General features: G+C 48.5%; 1 protein-coding gene across 1 annotated transcript; it reads right to left on the bottom strand.

The window, feature by feature from the left end:
* Positions 1–257: 257 nt before the first annotated feature.
* Positions 258–8,734, bottom strand: NRN1 (neuritin 1). Its single transcript, XM_067292371.1, has 3 exons — positions 8,680–8,734; positions 4,462–4,606; positions 258–1,453 (listed from the first exon to the last, which is right to left on the bottom strand). The coding sequence occupies exons 1-3, from the start codon at positions 8,732–8,734 to the stop codon at positions 1,222–1,224; spliced, it is 432 nt and encodes a 143-aa protein (XP_067148472.1). The 3' UTR covers positions 258–1,221.
* Positions 8,735–19,394: the final 10,660 nt, after the last annotated feature.

Below are 19,394 nucleotides of genomic sequence, written 5' to 3' on the forward strand. Positions count from 1 at the left end.
CAACGTTCACCGAGGGATCAGTTCTGGATTTAACCCTCCTTGCCTTAAAAGCCCTATCATTTTCAAGATACTCTAGGCATATTATATAAAAATAACGACACCCTCATTTCAAACAATAATTTTTATTTTATACTTCTGTCTATACTTTGTAGCAAATCTTTTTTTGTTTTGTTTTTTGCTGAATTGACTTTATAATAAACTTTTTTTTTAATTACATTTTTTTCTCTTTTAAAATCAAGGCTCTTTTTTTCAAAATCATCAAGCTTTTTTTTTTTTTTTTTTTTTTTTTTTTTTTTTTTAGGTTTACATTTAAGCCCCCTTTTTGTGATCTCTACTGTTGGATATTCAGGTATTTTACTGGTATGTGTAACATCTAAAACAAAGAGGAGGAAAAAATTAAAGGCAGTGAATTTGGAAAGATGCCTTCAAACAGCAAGTAAAGGTAAACTCTCACAGATCTGTTAGCAGCATTCCTTCACTCCTTCAGGCATTTAGACACGTCTTTCGTTCGTTCTTCCCTTCCTTCCTTCCTTCCTTCCTTCCTTTTTTAACTGTTCGTTTCCCACTTTCTTTCCCTCTCTCGCTCTCTTTTTTTTTTCCTTGAAGAAAAAAGACTCTTTTTTATTTTCTTTTTTTTTTGCAGTGAAATGACCAAAAACAAGCGACTGTGGAGGAAAGATGAGAGACTGTGAATTATTCACCGTATGCTTCACACGTGGACATCTATCTTGGATTCATCGCCAGTGCGTTTTTTTTGTCTGCTTTTTTGTTCTCACCTCACATACTGCCACATTTTTAGAGGAGCCCGTGGCCTGCCAGGATTTATCCTGGCCGATTACAACGTTAACATTAGGTGGCCCAGAGCCGTTCCTGAGATTTCTTTTGCACAACGAGGGCTCGAGTTGTTATTTTTATTTTTTCTATTTTTGATTTGAAGCGATAGTAAAGCTGAGGTCCGATTTGGGCTGCACGCCGCTGCCTGTTTGGTAACATTTGGCAAATAAAACACACACACACACACACACACACAAAAAAAAAAAAAAAAAAAAAAAAGAGAGAGAGAACGCTTCCACAGTCCTACATGGGTGTTTCACCATCAGCCACCACCACCACCATCATCATCAACCACAGATAAGCACAACGTCCCCAAAGCAACGGATGGACACTTCCTCTATAGATCCGGCACATGGAGAGGGTGTGGGTGTGAGTGTGCTCGCCCCCCTAGAAAGGCAGCCAGGTCACTAGCGCGGCCCACAGAGCCGCCAGGAGCACGGGCAAAGCCGGCGGGAGGAGAGACGTTGCCGAGCCGCTGCTGCCTCCGCACAGTTCAAATAAGCTGCCTTGGAAATCGAGGTTTTTGGACTCCCGTCTCAATTTCTCCCAAAGGTCTGTCGCTCCTTCCTGGCAATCGGTGAGAGCTGTGAGGGTGCAGGCGTGGAAATCATCCCAGTACCTGCAAGAGGGGAGAGCACCCGGCGTCAAAAGAGGCACCTACGCACCCTCCCAGCGGGGCCGCCGCCGCCCCGGCCGCCCCGTCCAGCGCGGCCCGGCCCCGGGCAGCCCCGGGCGGGCGGCGCAGGCTTTGGAGGGGGCTGCCGCCCCGGCAGGGAGGAGCCAGCGCCTCCCCGGCGTGAAAACCAGCCTCCCCCCCCCCACCGTCCCGAGACCTGCTGGTGGGCTCGGCCCTCTGCCTTCTGCCCCCTGCCCCACAGCCCGCCCCACGCCTTGCACTGCGCACCGCCCCCCTGCCCGCTCCTGGGGGGGGTGCCGCTGGCTGTGGTGCCGGAGGGCCCCCGGACCCATCCCCGCCCCCGGGACCAGCCCGGGCTAGGCGGGCTGCTGCAAAAATTGCTTTTCCCTGGGGAGGTGACACCCTCGAGGGGTGCCGGTGCCATCGGCAAAACCCCCGGCGGAGTCCCCGGGGTAGGGTCGGGCCCGGCCCGCAGGGGCAGGAGGAGAGGAGCAGGTGGCGAGGAAGAGGAGGAAGAGGAGGAAGAGGACAGAACAGCTTCCCGCCTGGGCCTCCTGGTGCATCGGTCCCTTGCCGCGAATCTGGGGCAGTGAAGGGTTTCCTCATTCCCCAGGATAATTTTCATCTGTTCCCACACGTTTTGTTTTTATTTTATTTTATTTATTTTTTTAATTCTCCTCCTAACGTGGATCTGACAAGGGGTTGAAGCCGGGGCAGGACCTGTCCCGCTGCCCTGCCCCACCTGAACGGGACGGACAGACCTTTCCTCTTCTAGTCTGGGTTATCTAAAATCATCCCGGGCTCTGAGGTTAGGCATCTGCCCTCTCCCTATCCATTCCCGCCCCCTCTCCTGGCACCGCTGACAGGCGTCTGCAAATTTGGATCTTGATTTTCTTTTTCCCTTTTTTTCTTTTAAAAGTATTCCTACGGCCTCTAATTTATGAGCACTCTAAGCTGGTTGTAGACTCCAATGTTTGCTACATTTGTAATAAATAATGAGATACTGAGAAGCCAGGAGTCTGAGAGTGTGCCTCTCCTGCAGTATTTCTGCTGTAATTGCATCTCCCAAAGGAAAATTAAATCTTCCCCCGTCTTCTTTCAATATACATTCCGGCAGTGGGCGAAGGCAACTGGGGCCGTGGGAGGTGGTCAGAGAATGGGTCTTGCTCGGAAAAGAGGTACTTTCTACACCTCGGGACCACCTCTGGTCCAACATGCCAAGGCCAAAGGGCATCATGTTAGGACTCCACGGTCCCTGTGTGTTTATTTATCCCTCATTTGTTCCTCATGCAAGACACGAAGTAAACATCAGCCCAGCATTTAAAGCGAGGTGCTAGCCTTAGTAGGAGCTGCAAAAGACATATTTGGCTCAGAAATCTCTAGGTAGGAAGAGAAGAGAGAATAATTCCAGACTCTTCTCCTCTCCTCTCCTCTCCTCTCCTCTCCTCTCCTCTCCTCTCCTCTCCTCTCCTCTCCTCTCCTCTCTTCTTTGTCTTCTCTTCTCTTCTTTCTCTTTCTCTCTCCTCTCCTCTCCCTTTCCTTTCCTTTCCTTTCCTTTCCTTTCCTTTCCTTTCCTTTCCTTTCCTTTCCTTTCCTTTCCTTTCCTTTCCTTTCCTTTCCTTTCCTTTCCTTTCCTTTCCTTTCCTTTCCTTTCCTTTCCTTTCCTTTCCTTTCCTTTCCTTCTTTTCCTTCTTTGCTGTTTCATTCCATTTCTCGTCCGTTGTTTTCTGATTTTTGCGGAACAAAAATAGAAAAAACTATTTTAAACATGTTTATGTCGAATGACCTTATCTCGTTTCTAAATATGAGTCTATTTCTTTTTTCTCGGCGAGGTGAGTTTGTGCCGGGAAACAGCAAACGGGAGAAAGGGAGAGTGCCCTGTTCAGTCGGATTTCTTTCAAACGTAACGAAAATGCCTGTTTCTGCCTCCTTGCGCAGGAAGCGAGACTCCGACGCGTGGTAGGCGGAGGCCGGAGCTAGCGCTCCCCGTCCCTGCCGACAGCCGCCCCAGGTTTCCCTCCAACAGTAAGAACAGCAGCCCTGAGCTCTGGGGGAAAAAAAAACACCCCAAATTTAGGGCTCATCCAGCATCCTCGGGGTCCTCCAGCTTAGAGGAATTGCAGGGGGGAACCAGCTGCTGATTTTTCAAGGCGAATTCTTATTTTGTTTTGTTTCGTTTTGTTTTGTTTCTTTTTTTGTTGTTGTCCTCGTTCCCATTCCTCCTCTCTCTGCCAGGAGCGGAGCCATGGCTTTTCCACAAAGTTTGCTAGGCGAAACTCTGGCGAAACGGGCTTTGCCGGGGCCAGGGAGGGGGGATCCGTGCGGAAAGGGCGGCCCCGGCAGAGGGGCATATGGGGAGATGGGGGCGAGGTGGCGCTGAATGTATAGATATAGGCTGGTCGTCCCTGTGTCGCCGGGCGATTATTACTGTGGCCGTGATTCTTTTCTTTTTAATTTAAGTTTGCTTCCCAGGGAAGGGACTCTCCAGCCCCGAGGAGGTCCCGGACGGGGTGAGCCGGCCTGCCTCGCCCCGGGACAGCCCTGCGGTGCCTCGGAGGACGGGGCGTCCCCCGGTGCGGTGGCCACCTCCGGAGCATCCCCAGCAATGTGGGACCAAAAGGCCGCAATAAGAGTAATAACAACAACCTCCATGCAGCCTCTACCAAGATCCCAGGTGCAAAGCAAGAGAGGGGAAGGAACGAAAACGGGAAGCTAAAGAAAAAAGGGGAAAAAAAACTAATTCACCGAGGAAAAAAGGAAAAAAGGCACTGTAAAACTCCCTCTAGACTTCACTATTGCCCAGGCTTGGCCTTTCCCCATGGCAGCACGTTTGGAGGGAGCCCGGAGCAGAGAAACCAGCCCCTAAGCACCAAACCCTGCGTTATTTATTTTCCTTCCCTGCCCACCACCGCCATCCACCTTGCCCCCTCCCGGCCCCGGGTGGTGACCCCGCACCCGCCCACCCCAAGAAGGAAAAAGGCAAGACCTACGCGCAGATCGTTTGGAGATTTCTCTTGTCGTCCAGGTCCTGCGGGTAGTTGGCCATGTTATCGCCCAGCCGCAGCAAACAGTCCGAGAAGCCCCTAAAGACCGCATCGCACCGCCCCGCCGCTCTCACCGCCTGCACCAGGTGCGCTGCGGGGCAGGGCACAGGGCACAGGTCAGCGCCGCCGCCGCCGCCCCGCGCTGCCCCGCCAGCCGCGGTTTGGGGGGCGGTGGGACCCAGCGCCGAGTCACCCTCGGGGACATCAGTCAGGTGTTTTATGCCCTGTGCTTTTTTTTTTTTTTTTTTTTTTTGCTCTGCGGTTTTCGGTGCCCCTGGATTAACGACTTTTTTTTTTTTTTTTTTTTTTGGAGGAGGAGGAGGAGGAGGAGGAGGAGGAGGAGGGGGAGGAGGAGGAGGGGAGGGTATTTCGAAATGCAGTGCCTGCTTCTCCCCGCACTTGCTCCTTTGTTAGAAAATTCCGCCTCGAAGCAGCAGGCGCGTTTCAGCGTAGAAGCGCGCACACACACTCACGCACACACACGCTTCCTTTTTTCAGAGGTCGCCTGGCGAACCTCGTGCAAGATGCGGTGGAAAAAAAAAAAACCAAAACACTACAAAGAGGCGCAATACAGAAAGGCAAAGCAGCGTCCCCCAAAGCCACGCAAAGCATCTAGCACCACACGGACCGCACGGCTGCCTCGGCTGGGGGCAGCGGGGTGGGAAGGGACGAGGAAAGCGGCAAGGACTGAGCAAAGGAGTGAATCCCGCTCCCCTCAGACCTGCTGCCTCTGGGACCCTTCGGGACTGTGCTAGGAAACGGCACTCGATTAACAACAATAGTAATAAAAACAACAACAAAAATCTGCAAAGACCGGGGCTGATGAATTACGGCTGCTGAGGGGTGCAGGCAGGGGGTGGGGAGCGGGGGGCCGCGCCGTCGGGCGCCGAGGCCCCCCTGAACTCGTCCCACGTATGCATGCACAGAAATACACCCATGCATACCGCAACCCCCCGGCCGCAACCGCGGGCTGGAGGGCTGCGACCCCCGGGCCTCGGGGCTGCTCATCGCTAACAGCCCCGCTGCGGGGGACGGGGAATTGGGGGGGGGGGTTCACTGATGCCAGGCTTGACCCCGCCGGTCCCTGCGGCCGGCGGTGGAGGGGGCTGCCCACGTCCCCCGGGGTGCCCCCATCCGCCCACAGCGCCGGGCGGGTTGTGGGGCGGGGGGTCCGTACGGTCCGTACTTCCGAGGTAAATGGCTGACTCCAAAAGATGCTGTCTCAGCCCAGATCCCCCTCTTTGCATTTAATTCATCGCAAACATGACTTACTGGCCACTCCCCTCTACACACACACCAGCACCAGCCGTCACATCAAAACCCCAGCAGGCTACAGACATTGGCTACGGTAGGAAAAAAACCCAGGCAAACAATCAGAGAAGAACTGAAGACCATCCCGAGGGTGAAACAATATCCTATAAAATCAGCGCGATCCCATTCTGGCAGATAAAGGGGAAAAGAGGAGGGGAAAAACTACGAATTCCTCTTCAAAATGCTAAGAGCTGCGCTGAAAATACGGGGTCCGAAACGGAGCTCTGCCGGGGGCTCGGGGAGGAAGGGTGCTAGAGGGCCACATTTGGGATCAGCGGGGGTCGGAGCATCTCGCCTCCCTGCGGGGCAGCCTGGCCCTGGGTGCCCGCCCCGCTCCCTCGCCGCAGGATACCCCGTCCAAGGCCACCCCCAAACCCCACCAGCAAAAAAAGCAAAAGCAGAGAGATGAGGGCCCTGTCCGCTTAAAGGAGAACGGCATTTCCCTTGAACCAGGTCGCTTGTGCTTTGCCATGCCCCCGTCCTCCCCCCCCCCTCCCTCCGTCGCCTCCCCCCTCCCCAAGGATAAAAACGAGCAGCAATTTGCAATGCAGAAGGACCGCAGGAGCCATCCCTGGCTGAGCTTGTCCCTTCCTGAAACCGGCTTCTCGTCCTCTAAGTCTGCATGCCCTCTAACCACGCCTGGTCCCCACGTCCTTTCTCCGATCACCTTCCATTTAGGCTCAGCCCCAGCTCCCTCCCCTCTGTCACCTTCCAAAATGTCACTGATTTCGGAAAGCTCCCAATCCTCGCTGCCCAAATAAAAAATATATATATTTTTTAAAGCCGCCGTACTGGCGCAGGGAGGCAAACATATTTTGGGAAGAAGCCGAACATCCTTTTCACACGAGCCGCTACCGGGGCCGGGGCAAACTCAGCCCCTTTGCAAAACCCGCACCGACAACCAGAAGGGGCAGCTGATTTCGGAAGGGGGGGCGGGGAAGGTTACCCGAAATACTGAAGGAGGAGCAGAGAAAAGTAGAGCCCTCCAAAAACTTAAAATCCGTCCTCTCCCAGGGCACCGCAAAGCGACCGCACCGTCATCATCTTCGCGGTGTGCAGCAATATTTGGGGTCAACTTTCCAAATGACTGCTCATGCTCACACCAGCCCGGGGACGGCAGTTCCCAGCGACTCTAGCTGCCTTTTGAAATTTCACCGTGAATAAGTTCCTCCCTCGGTTGAATCAAATAAACACAAATGAGGTAATATCCTCCTCCTCCAAACGAACAAACAAACAAAAATGCAAGGACTAAAATTAAGGATAACATCCAAATAATGCCTTCCCCTTCCTTTCTTTGACAGTACAGAAAAATGGCCTTCCGAAGAGTTCAGCATCATTTAAAATGGAATGATAATAGGAAGAGAGAGGTTTGCATCTTATATCCACATTTTCCAGAGGTCAATATTTCATTGCAATATTTCATATATTTTTTTCTTTTACCGATGAGGGATTGTTCAACGCATTTTGTCTCCTTTCGTCCCTTTCTTCTCCCCCCTTCCTCTTTTTTTTTCCCCCCCCCCCCCTTTTCTTTTGGTAGCCACAAAACGCTGCAGAGATTGTCTGTCGAGGAGGGCGACCCAGTGAAAGGACCTCTAAATAGCAATGCTGAGGTTTTTGTTTTGTTTTGTTTTGTTTGTTTGTTTGTAGCAGAATTACTTTGCAGGCAAATATTTTCAAGGGTCTCTTCACACCTGCCAGTCTGGATAATAAAAGATGTACTTTAATCGCCCTTTCATCGAACGCCAGTTTTGGATCACGCTCGGGAATATATGCAATATATAACCTTTAAAATTTGCCTGTACAAGACCAAAGTGGCCATTATCTTGGAGATTGTTTAATGTCTGTAACTCAAGAAATACTTCAGCAAGAAATGTTGAATAAATTGAGCGTAAGAGCAAGCCAATGAAAAGAACCAGCAAAAAAACCCCAAGACATTAAACAGAAACAGCAACGAACACACAAAAACACATACCAGAGTGGAGGGAAATCTGCACTGTTTTAAGTAACTCAACATATATAGACATTCTGGAATATATATATATATATAGACACTTCTGGACATTTTTGACAGTGATTCTCTTCGCACAGAATTAACGAACAGGCAGTGGGATTTCGCGATTCTTTTTGTTTTTTATTTGCTCTGTTTTCTGGTGGCTTATTTTTTGAAGTTTGTGCTTTTTTGTTTTTTTTTTGTTTTTTTGTTTTGTTTGTTTGTTTTGCTTTTAGGCTGCTCTGCAAAAGGGAGAGCCTCCAAGTTACTAAAGGGAGCCCTTCCCTTGTCCCTGATTTTCTGAAAAAAAAACTTTCCGCTAGATCTCTCACTAGCCATTTTGTGCCAGTTCTTATTACTCTGTCCCTCGGGGCCGGGGGAGGGGGGGATTTCTCAGCACCGGAGTCCCTAAATTGTCAGTGGTATGGAATGCATTGGATATCCAACGAGCAAATACAAATGCAATCATTCATGGGGACGGAACGGAGAGAACGGTGGGGGAAAAAGAAGGAAGAAGAAGGGAAAAATCGAACTATGAATGAGCATGCACTGATTTAGGAAAATGAATATCAAAAGTGATTCAGGAGGAATAAGGAATTCTTTCTCTTCCCTTCAGAACCGCCTGACTTGACATCTTGAAAAATCGCGAAAATGCCATCAAAAAGGAGATAGAGAGAGAGGGAAAAAAAAGAGCAGAGAGCGAGCAGAGAGCGCACAGAGAGCCAGCGAGCGTGAGTACATTCCGCAGCCCCATCGCCACAAATCACGGCAGTAATTTGAGGTTATTTAGACATTCCCTTTCCGCATGCATCAATTGGGGTTTGGTGCATAAAACTTGATACATAATTTGGCAGTCCACTTACCTATCTGTACAGCAAGGATCAGAGAAATATATCTGCCGTTCAACTTAAGTCCCATCCTACATTTAGTAAAACCATTTGCGGCTGCAGATCTTTAAATAGTTACTTTGGAGAACGTGGGGGAAAGCTGAAAAATAGGCATTGCCAACAAGTTCCGAGCAGCGGAGGACTTTGCAGACAAGGGGGGAGACAGAGAAGAAGGAGAGAAAGAGGGAGAAATAGAGAGAGGGAGAGGAGGGATAGCTGGGAATGGTTCACTCCATTAGGAGGGGGCGGAGGAAGTACAGCCTCACGCCCACGACTAGCCCTGACGTGGGGGGGATGACACTGACTGATTTTTTTTTTTTTTTTTAATGTGCACCTTGGAAGAGAAACGCCATTTATAGGCATCACAGCCTGCATTTATCCAGCTCCCGCTCTCCCTGTGTCCCCCCGGCCCCGCTAATCGTCGCGAAACCTCCGCGCCGCGCCGTGCCGGGGGGACCCCCCCAGGGCTCCCCCCGACCTGCCCCGTGCGGCGGCGGCGGCGGCAGGGGGTCCCGGCCCGCCCTGCCGGGACCGTCCCCCCGGGGCGGCGGGCGGGAGCGCGCACACACGCACACGCACACACACGCGCGCACGCACGCACGCACAGGAGCCGCCCCCGGGGGTGGGGATAGCACAGCAGAAACCCCCCTCCCGCCCCGGGCCGCCCCGTCGGGGCTGGCCCGGCCCCCGCGCTGCGGAGGGAGGGGGGGAGGGGTGCTCTCCCCGCCCCTCCCCCACCATGACGTCACCCCCCAGGCTGGGGGGAGGCGGCGGGGGCTGGGCTCTCCCAGCCCCGCAGCCTGTGCCGGAGCCCGACGGCGCGAGGCCCGCGGCCCCCCGGACACCCTCTGCTCGTGATGCTGGGCTGGGGCACCCGGGGCCCTCTCTCACCCACCGCCTCCCCAGCCCGACCCCCGCTGCTGGGCCTCGGGGAGCCTGCGGGGGCCACTGTGGGGGCCACTGCGCCGGCTGGGAGCCGCAGAGGGGCTGGCCTGGGCATGGGGTGCCACTGCCGTGCATCCTCCCAGGACGAGGCACTGAGGGGGGCTGCAGGCTGCGCACGTGGCGAGGCAGGATGAAGGTGCTGGGGGCAAGGGGGGTGCCAGCCAAGGCTACTCAGGGCGCTGCCCAGGCCCAGGCATTTGGGGTTCACCTGTAGTCTGATGTCCTCCCAGGTTGCTCCTCAAGGCCACCTCGCCTGGAGAGCAGCATAGGAGGAGGCTAAGGGCCCCTGCGTGGGCTTTTCCCAGGTTGAAGTCACCAACCAAAAATGCTGTCCTCCACTTCTTCCCCCTTGGCTCTTCCATCACATAGTTATTACCCCCTAGCGCAGCTCTGACCTTCGCCAAGCCATCTATAACAACGCCAGCAGCCAAAGGGAGACTGCCTGGAGCAAGAGCTACCATGGACTTTCGTTCCTCCACATCCCAAGCCCACCTAAGTAGCTGTGTGCTGGCAGTGCTGCAGTGTCCTGGCCCAGCTGTGCTACCAGTTGCATCCTCTTCTACAAACCACCTGTGACAATCCTCAAACCTGAATAGGAGAGGGGCAGCAGCGACCAGCGTGGATCCCCATAACCCTCATAGACTGCCCCAAGTGCCTGAAGACCAACACACCAGGAGAAGGCTTGCACAGGATTAATGAATCAGAGCAACTAGAAGGAGGTAAACTGGAGGGCAAGATGAAAAACTTCCTTGCTGAGAGCTCCATTCACAAAATAAAGCCAGTAAATGCCATTGCCTCTTTATATCTGCATAATGTGTGCAGTGACAGCCTGCACATGCATCCACTTAAAGCAACTGTGAACCCCCAACCTCTTTCTTCAACTCGAAAGCAGGGATAATATTGTGTACTTACTCTAGTAGTCAGCTGGAGGCCTAGAGATGAAAAATGCTGGCTCGGCTCAGCTCCTCTTCCTCTTCCCACCACCCTTCTTGGTTCCACTTTTTTTCCATGTTTACGTATCTCCACTATGAATGCTGAGCTAGATTAGCAGACAGATCTGACTGAAGACCAACCTGAGTAATTAAAAAAAAGATTTGTCTTCAGCCTGCTTGGTTCTCTGAGCCAGCTCATCATGTAGACACATGATAGTAAGTGCAGCACAAGCACGGGCAGTGGATGCCTATTCCCATGACAGCTTGCGCTTCAATTCAGTCCAAGCAACCATGAAGGTGCAGCCCAGAGTAGAGCTGGTGAATTGTCTTGCACACACTCCTAAAGATATCAGTCGCAGAACGGTAGCTAAAACTAAGCCTTTGGGCTCTGTGCTGACATTCTCTTTCAGCGGAAGAAAATGTACGAATTTAAGCTGGAGTTAAGGCAAAACACTTTTACCTCGCTCCTTGCTATCGTGGCAATGGGTGCTTTTGCAACGCAACAGAGAGATTGAGGCGAATGTCTAAAGGTGGAGCCCTGTCCTCACCCCTGGAGGGAGCAATTAGACAACCCAACAGTTGCCGCATGTCTCATAGTTGGTGCATTATCAGCACATATGCAGAAGAGGATGAATGGAGTGTAGGTTGAGGTATGTAAAAGAAACATTGAACCTACCAGCTCTTGACAACTCGGCCACTTGTGGCTGAATTTGCTGGTAAGAAAAAACAGGCACGCTTGTAGAAGCACTAGGGTGTGGAGGCTGCCAGAGGAGGAATTTCTCATTTTACATCTCTGCCTTATCGATAATTGTATTGGTTCATTTATATATTTTTATCTGCTATGCTTTTATCTGCTACTTTTTTTATCTGCTACTGCTAAGGGTAGACAAGCTATAGGTGCAGGTTAGGGTTGAGCTAGCTCAGAGAGGCTTGTGTTGAACATGTTTTTGACATTACACTATGTAAATCTGCTTTGGAGTGAACTTCAGGGCAGTTTCCAATGCACAGTCATGAAGAGTTTAATATCTGGCTTTTGGTATGTCCATCACTGCAGAAAAGCTGGAGCTTCTGGCAATCTGGCCACAAATCTCATAAGAACAGACATTTCTGGGGAATTTCTGGCCAAAAAAAAAAAAATCCCTAAGAGCTAGAGGCATCAATTATAGTGCCACACCAGCCAAAATGGGCCTAGGGCAAATTCCTCTAAACGTTTTTGATCCTTGGGGAAGTCCAGTTCTGTCTGAAATTCGAGCTCGGCTGCAGCCTTACAAACTCCCCTGCTTCAGGAATGGACCACTCTCTCTATAGATTCTGAACAAAAAGCCAGTGGTTTCAACCCATCTCAAATATCAGCGCTCTCAGCATTGCTGGGGACCTGGGAGCAGGATGAAAGGTGGATATTTATTTAACAAACTATCCTTTTTTTTTTTTTTCAAAATGGTGTTTGAAGATGTGTGAATATCAGCCCCTCTCTAAAAGACATCTTTATATATTTTAGAAGAGGAGCTTCTAACAGTGTCTCACTCAGTTCTGTTAGGACAATTTGCTAATCAGCACGATTTTGCCCTTTTTCTCAAGGAAAGGGTTCAGTACCAGTCCTGGTCTTGCTGTGGTCTCATACTCTGCGTGTTAAGGTTGACGGCAGTGTCATCCCGTGGATGCATGTAATCGCTGCTGTGGCTGAGGCACATGGACAGAGCCCACGACTGCTGTCCAGATATAGTGCTGCTAGATATAGCTAAACTGCCTGGCTCAGCACGGCGAAGCGTGTAGCCACAGCAGAGGCGAATGCTGTGTGGGCTGCACCATGTGCCTGCATAGCTGGGTAAGTATTTGGGTGGTTAGGCTTGTGCTGTCACAGCCAGGCGGATAGCAGCGTGCTGGATAGCTAATTTAAAGCTAGCTCAGCTCTCTCTAAACCATCTACCACAAGGGGACCCACTGCGTTTAGTAGATGTGTTTCTCATTTAGCTTCAGGCTGACTGTCATGGCTGAACCTCAAAAGAGGCAGCGTGCTCTAAGTAGCAGAGGACCAGCAAAGAAATCTGCTTTTCCTTGCAAAGCTGGCTGCATCTCTGCATTTCTTTCCCCTTACATCCTTTTTTCTGCAGACTGTCTCTTCACACAGAGCTCACGCTATTGGTTCCTGAATTCAGGGCTGTGGGCTAGTAATACAGATAAAAACTGAATCGCTGGTGCTGTCTGTCAGAAACTGGTCTATTCTAAGCATTCAATTAGGTATTGGGAAGGGGATGTTAAGTGATCACAGCGATATTTAAAATGGTCTCCTATGGGTGTGTGAGAACTGCATTCATTCTTCATTCATCCTGCAGTAACATCACCCCTACCAGGGAAGTGACAATTTTCTTTTAGTTTCCCTCACCATTGGTTTGAGATCCAGCACTGGTGAAACAGATGAAACAGGAGCTGCTGATTCTGTCCCCATACTCTCCCCATCTCACAGGTCCCCCAAGAGGGGAAACAGACTGACAGCTTTGCAACAGCGCAGAGGTTGCTTTCTTACTTGTGCTGTGGCTCCTATTCCGCAGCTGCTACTTTTCCTAGAGAAAAGTTGCCAGCCAGAAAATGCATGCATATATCAAACCGAGCTGATAAATGAATAGCTCTCCATAGTACAATCCTCCAAGATTTTATTTAAGTAGAAAAATAACAAGAACACATGGACAATGTGACAGGCAGGGTTTAGGAAGTACCCTTTGATAGTGACCAGTCTCTGAAAGCTTCTTTGGATGACCTTGATCGTTAGATATCTGGCTTCATATTGGCTGGATGTGTCTGGCTTTAGCTAAACAGGAAGAACTCAGATCAGTGTTATGCGCCTGAGACCAGAATTTGCCCCATATCTGCCTAGAAATTAGTACTAAAATACTGCCTGTGGTTCACCATGAAAATCATTGCTACTTGATGTCAGCAAAAAGGTACTTCTAAAAATATAAACTTTTGCAATGATTGAAAATAAAAGAACGGGAAAGCTGAGATAGACAGCTGAGTAGATCTGAGTGTTTGATACCAAACCTTTAAAAATGGTAAGTGCTGGTAAGGTATTTGTAAACTATCTGGCATAGAAAACAGTGATATGATACAAATGTAAAAGATGAATAGAAAAAGGCAATATTCAATCTCAGCTTCTGGGATTTTCAAAGGGAAAAAAAAAAAAAAGAATGCCAGACTTCAGTCGGTCCTTTTGAAAAATCTCAGCCTATGTATTTGTCTTCCGTAATTTTTTCTTTCAAAAAGCAGTCTTAAAAAAAACCCAAGATGTCACTTGACCATGATCAGCTCATGCCAGCCAATCCAGTAAGGAAAGCACTATTACAGAAATAGTAGCATTTACATTTAACTGCACTCTGTGATATATTTTTAGGAGGGTGCCTGTGCGTGCACTCTAAATACTGCATCTTATTATCATGACCCCTTTATATTAGATTGTGGCAGTAGCGCTGCGGCTGAGCCCAGGCAAGCTCATGGGAGGTATGTGAGCCTGCAGTGCTGGATCCAGATGGAGTTCACACCCACTACAATTATGTTTGTAGCACGTGATTTGCTTAAGGTGCCTGTGGATGTTTCAAAGTGTAGGATGGTTTCAGTAAAGCAGTCTCAAAAGGAAGCAGTATCAATCCATAGCATCTTTATCGCTGAAATTTTCCTGCAAGAAAAGTAAATCTTCCTGATAAGGCCAGTCTGTATACTTTTCATTATACGCCAGAGGGAAGTAGGTGGACCTGGGAAATAGCTGTGAAAAGGCTGATATCCTTGGATATCTTGGCATCCAAGCTTGTGAAATCCAGATGGCATAAGGAATTGGAAGTTTTGTGATGAGCTGTATGCATCATGCCAGAGCTGTTGATCGCTCTCTAACATTCTTAATAGGTTCCTTGGTCCAGATATCAGTCTTGAGTGCAGGAAAGTAAACTTGAATGTGCTCTCTTGTTATTAGGATAATTTTACTTTCTCTGATTACAAACACAAGTAACTAAGTTCTGAAACTTGGTTCAGAAGCAAGCTCTGAATCTGGAATGACAATGCTATTACCAGAGCATAAACTGGATTCACAGCCTCCACCCTCAATGTGTATCAATACCTATTCCCAAAAGCTGATGGCGTACAAGTATTTCCTGCTTCCACGGAAGTCAGCACCACAACTTTTATTGACGACAGTGAGATGGGACATCCCTCAGTGGGGTGGTATTCTGTTTCATGTATTTCTTCCATTGATTCATAGAGTATCCACTGCCACAGTGGCTATTAACCTCCAGTTAAAGTAGGACTTCAATAACTGAAAATATCTTTCTGAGTTTTCTTTGTAACAATCAATATGATTCCTTCTAGAAGAAACATAAATATGTATTTAAAGAACTAGTCATATCAGATTGCCAGCTATTGTGGAAGACCCTGCTTGTATTCCTCTACATTTCAATTTTATCTTCATCAGTCCTTAGCCATCAAAACCAAAGTTTCAGGGGAACTTCAGGACTGAGGGAGGGGGAGAATGATGTGTTAATTAGTTGTGATGAGTCTGATGAGCCTGATGAGAACATTGGCAGGACAGAATTAGGTGTGCACTGCAAGAACTTCAACTGAGATTTCACTTGCCTAGGAAGGATGAAATCTGGGTGGAAAAATGTATATAAGGGTGAAAGTTTTCCCTAAGATGCACTGTCAGATGTTTTGATAAAGATAAGTAAGGAATTTGCAATTTGAGCTACTCTTAATCAGCTTTGGGGCTCTGCGACAAAGAAAACCAGGTTGGATCTGTAAATGCACCTGATTTGCAGAGGTGCTGAACACGTGCAACTTCCTTGCCTCTTCCCCCTCCTCTTCCATTGTTAGCATTAGGAGCTTATTTATGATACTGGATGTCAGGAAAGGCCAGAGCTAAATCCCGTGGAACTCAGGGGAAAGCCTTTTCTTGTGAACTGGAAACTGGTTTCACACAGGTGTGACTTGAGCAGAAACAGGCATTCAATAAAAATTTTCCTTCTTCAGAACCTGCATTTGGGCCAAATGTCCTCTGTGTGCCATAATTGGCACAATTAACTCAAATATCATTGTCTCATGTCAGCTGCAATGCAGATGACTGCAGCTGGAAAGATCAAGAGCAGTACCACGACCTCCTCTTCTTAGATGGATGGAGCAACTAAATTGCTGGGCAGGGTCCTTGAGGACTTGTCTTGTTCCTCACCATAACCTAGCAGTGCAATAAAGAAGCTGGAAATAGATATGGATAGCTGTGGACTAAAAGATGTTTTGTGCCTCACGTATCCATCTCCATGAGCTAACATACATCCAGGATCTAAAACCTCCTTTGTGATCATCAAAGGTCTTTACCTAGCAACATTGAGAAGTTACATCTCATTCTCATGTTGCTCTTTGCCTGTGCCATTCCTGCCTTCGGCTTTTGAAAGGAACCATTTGTTCAGCTCCACCCTAGTAATCTGGGATTGAACCCTGTGAGCCTTCAGCAAGCCCCCTCCACCTGAGTAGCGGGAAGCAGCCATTAAAGACAGATGAGAAAGTGGCAGGCTGTTGTAATTTGTCTGTCCTGTCACTAGAGTGAGACACGCTCACGAACATCCTGGGCTCTTATTTTGGGAGGTGCCAAGCAGGCCTGTAGGGTGCTGGTGCTGGGACTGAAGGAGCACCATGCACCCTGTTAGCACTTGGCATCCTCAGCAGGCTGAGCCTGGGGCTCAGAAAGTCTCCAGGCTGCTCCATTATACTGTGGTTGCATAATTTTTGTACAATTGCCATAGACTAAAGGGCAGGGGGTGGGGTGGGGGCAAAAAAATCCATTGCTGTGAAATCCTGATAGCTGTGACTACTGACCCCTGCTTCCTGGGCATATGGGTGTCTGATCTATAGTCCTGTGGAGTCTATCAGCATCTTTCTACTGACTTCCAAAAGACTTTGAATCAAACTGTCACACTGCTGAGCCTGAAAGAGACCAAGCAGCAAAATATGTATTGCAGATATTTCTCAGTGAGGCAGCAAGGAGAGCGAACTTTTTACTGAAGGGTAAAAAGACAGCAGTAGTTCTGACATGTAAATAAAATGACTCATTCTGGAAACTGCCCTGCACCCTTTCCCCCGTGTCTGTGACATCCCCACCTGCAGACCCATGATTTATGAAAATATTTTTCAGAAGGTCCCATAAGGAAGTGGTTTTTTCCCTTTCTTTCTTTTTTTCCCAGAGCAAAGTGTGATGCCCTGCCAGTGAGTGGCTTGTGCAGGTCCAGAAGGAGATAGCAAGCTGCTAAAAGGTAGTGATTGCAGCACTGATCTCTTGCAGACTCTGCAGTGCGAGGAGGTGGTTCTGAATCACAATGAACTTAATTGAACAAGAAATGGCATTGATTTTTCCTTTTCAGCCCTCCCATTGCTCACAGCAACAGTGCACCGAACCCTCTGCCCATGCCAAGTAGCAGAATTGCAGAGCACAGTAGAATGGAGATTTTTATTTTTGTCCTATAATTAGCATGTATTTATTTTTAAATGGGGTAAGAAACAAAGCTCTCTAGGCTTTGAATTATCATCAGGGAAAAACATTGCTTGTGCAGTATGAGTTTCAGGAGCACAAGGAAGCAGGTTATGGGAGAAACTGTAGCTTGTTTTATACTCTCCTAGCCAGGAAATAAAATTGTTCTTGGGTTTATCTAATTGCTGAAAGAATTGGGATGACACAACTGCCAAGCTACTGAAGGGCTCCTAAAAGGTCATTTTATTTTTTTAACTTAGACATATAAAGGTGCCTAAGCTGCCTCCAGTCTTTAGGGAAGCAAGGAAGAAAAGCATTCCATGCTCCAATTATTGAATCATTGCTATTTTTTTTGCTCTGTTAGACAGGCATGTTAACACATAATTACACGTTTGAACAGCTAGTGATTTCCTATACAACTTGTTGAACGTTACCACTGAACATATCTGGGTGTTTTCTCTTGCTTAGAACCATATGGGGTGCGTTTTTTCTAGTGTATCTCCCCCTACTCCCCCCAAAATGTCAAGAAAATAAATTATGAAGCTAGCTGGGAAATTCTCTAGCAAATTCATGTGAGCAGTCGTAGTCAGTGCCTAGATCCCAGCCCCGGTATCATAATTTGGTTCCCTGCAATGCACAGCTTGTTTTGCTCTTAAGAAGAATCCTTGAAGTGAGATTGCAAAGTGGGAGGCTGCAGGCTAGCTAGGCAAGGAGAGGATGGCTAAGGGAAATTTAGGTGTATGGCTCTAGCTAGAGCAGTGTATGCCATATAGCACAGTAAGATCAGCTTCTACATCTAATAAACATCTCCCCCTAACAGCAGGTACTGAACACCATGTCAAATTGGTCTTAAACTGTAAACGGGATGAAAGCACGAATGGAGTTAGCCAATGTAGCTCAGCTGACTGGTGGTAACTTCTTATTACGTGCTAACTAGTTGCATATGTGTTTGTGAGTTGTGCCTCAGAGTGCAGGGATGGTAAAGTTGTATTCCTGGCATGTGAGTGGAGAAATCCCTTGCAATGTGGGCCGAGGCACTTCCAGCCTGGGTGTAGGAGTACTAGTGGGAAGCAAATACAGTCACAGCACCTGCATCTTGCTGCTGATCCTGGCTATGAAAACAGCATTCTGGCTCCATGATTGTCTGGGTTCATTCTGCGTGGCTTTAATGCTGGAGCTGGCCTCACGAACTGGCCCATTGCAGAGTTAACGCAACACGTTTCTCCCACCTGCCTGCTGCCACTTGATATTTTCATTGTTTTCTGAGCAGCGATTAAATGGATAATGAACATGTATCAAGTTTCGTGGAAGTCCTGTCATTGACTTCAGTAAGAGCAGGGTCAGACCCTTCTAGAATTAATATAACTCATGAAAGCACTGAATGTCATACAAGAACTGGAGCAGTGTATTGTGTTGTGATACGATGCATGCTTATAACAAAGTTACTAGCATTCAAGCACTCTGTGTAATGGAGAAAATGCATCTAAGAGTTGCTATTATCGAAAATGGGGGCTAAGTGGGAGGTGTAAGAAGAGAAACTGAAGCAAATGACAATGCTTTGGGTCAGTGTGCCTGTGACCTGCTTGGGCGAACCATCGACACACCTTTCCTACAAACTGTCCACACTTTGCAAACTCGCCTCTGCATTCACATGGGAAGCCTGCGGGTTTCACGTCCTCCAAGTCTGCACCAGAATAAGAAGAAGCTCATTTTGAAATTGGAAGGGAACATGTCATATTTCTGCCATTCTGATAAAGGGAAGCCTCTTACTGATGTAATGGGTTGGAGATGCCAGCCAGAACCAGAAGCACCAGAGCAATGCTCACAAACTGCTGGGAAGAACTGGGCGGGACTGGGCTTCTCACTGTGAAATTGAAAGCAAATCGTGAGTCACCTTGTCACAGCTTATAGCCGTGGCTGTGGCTTAGTGTATCTTTTGCTATCAGGACTCTAAGGTCAGCAGATGAACGTTTGCAGACTTTCTAGCCCAGGTCCACAGCTAATGCATTTGACCCCTAAAGAGGAAGCTGCCATGAGACTGGTAGTCTGGTGTGAACATCTGGAGACTTTTCTGCATCAGTCAGCACTGAGTGTTAGAGGATAGTTGTAGATCTCAAAAGTGAGACAACTATTCACCCACTACAGCACTAACGGTTTGGGATTCTGCTGTTTGTCAAAGATGATCTCAAAACAGAAGAAAAATCAGGAAAAACAATAAAAACTCTAGCAGTCTGACAGTCTATAAATACAATACAGTGGAACTATGAGGTATAGAGCTTAAAAGCAAATATATTTCATATATTATGGAGCCTCTAGTT

The sequence above is a fragment of the Apteryx mantelli genome, chromosome 2, assembly GCF_036417845.1.
Source record: "Apteryx mantelli isolate bAptMan1 chromosome 2, bAptMan1.hap1, whole genome shotgun sequence".
Lineage (NCBI taxonomy): Eukaryota > Metazoa > Chordata > Aves > Apterygiformes > Apterygidae > Apteryx > Apteryx mantelli.

Bases quoted from the DNA above. Each gene is read 5' to 3' on its own strand.
- NRN1 (XM_067292371.1), bottom strand. From the start codon at position 8,734: ATGGGACTTAAGTTGAACGGCAGATATATTTCTCTGATCCTTGCTGTA. The intron at 4,607-8,679 runs GTAAGTGGACTG...CCTGCCCCGCAG, and splicing joins GATCCTTGCTGTACAGATAG to CGCACCTGGTGCAGGCGGTG. The intron at 1,454-4,461 runs GTAGGTCTTGCC...CCCCTCTTGCAG, and splicing joins AATCTCCAAACGATCTGCGC to GTACTGGGATGATTTCCACG.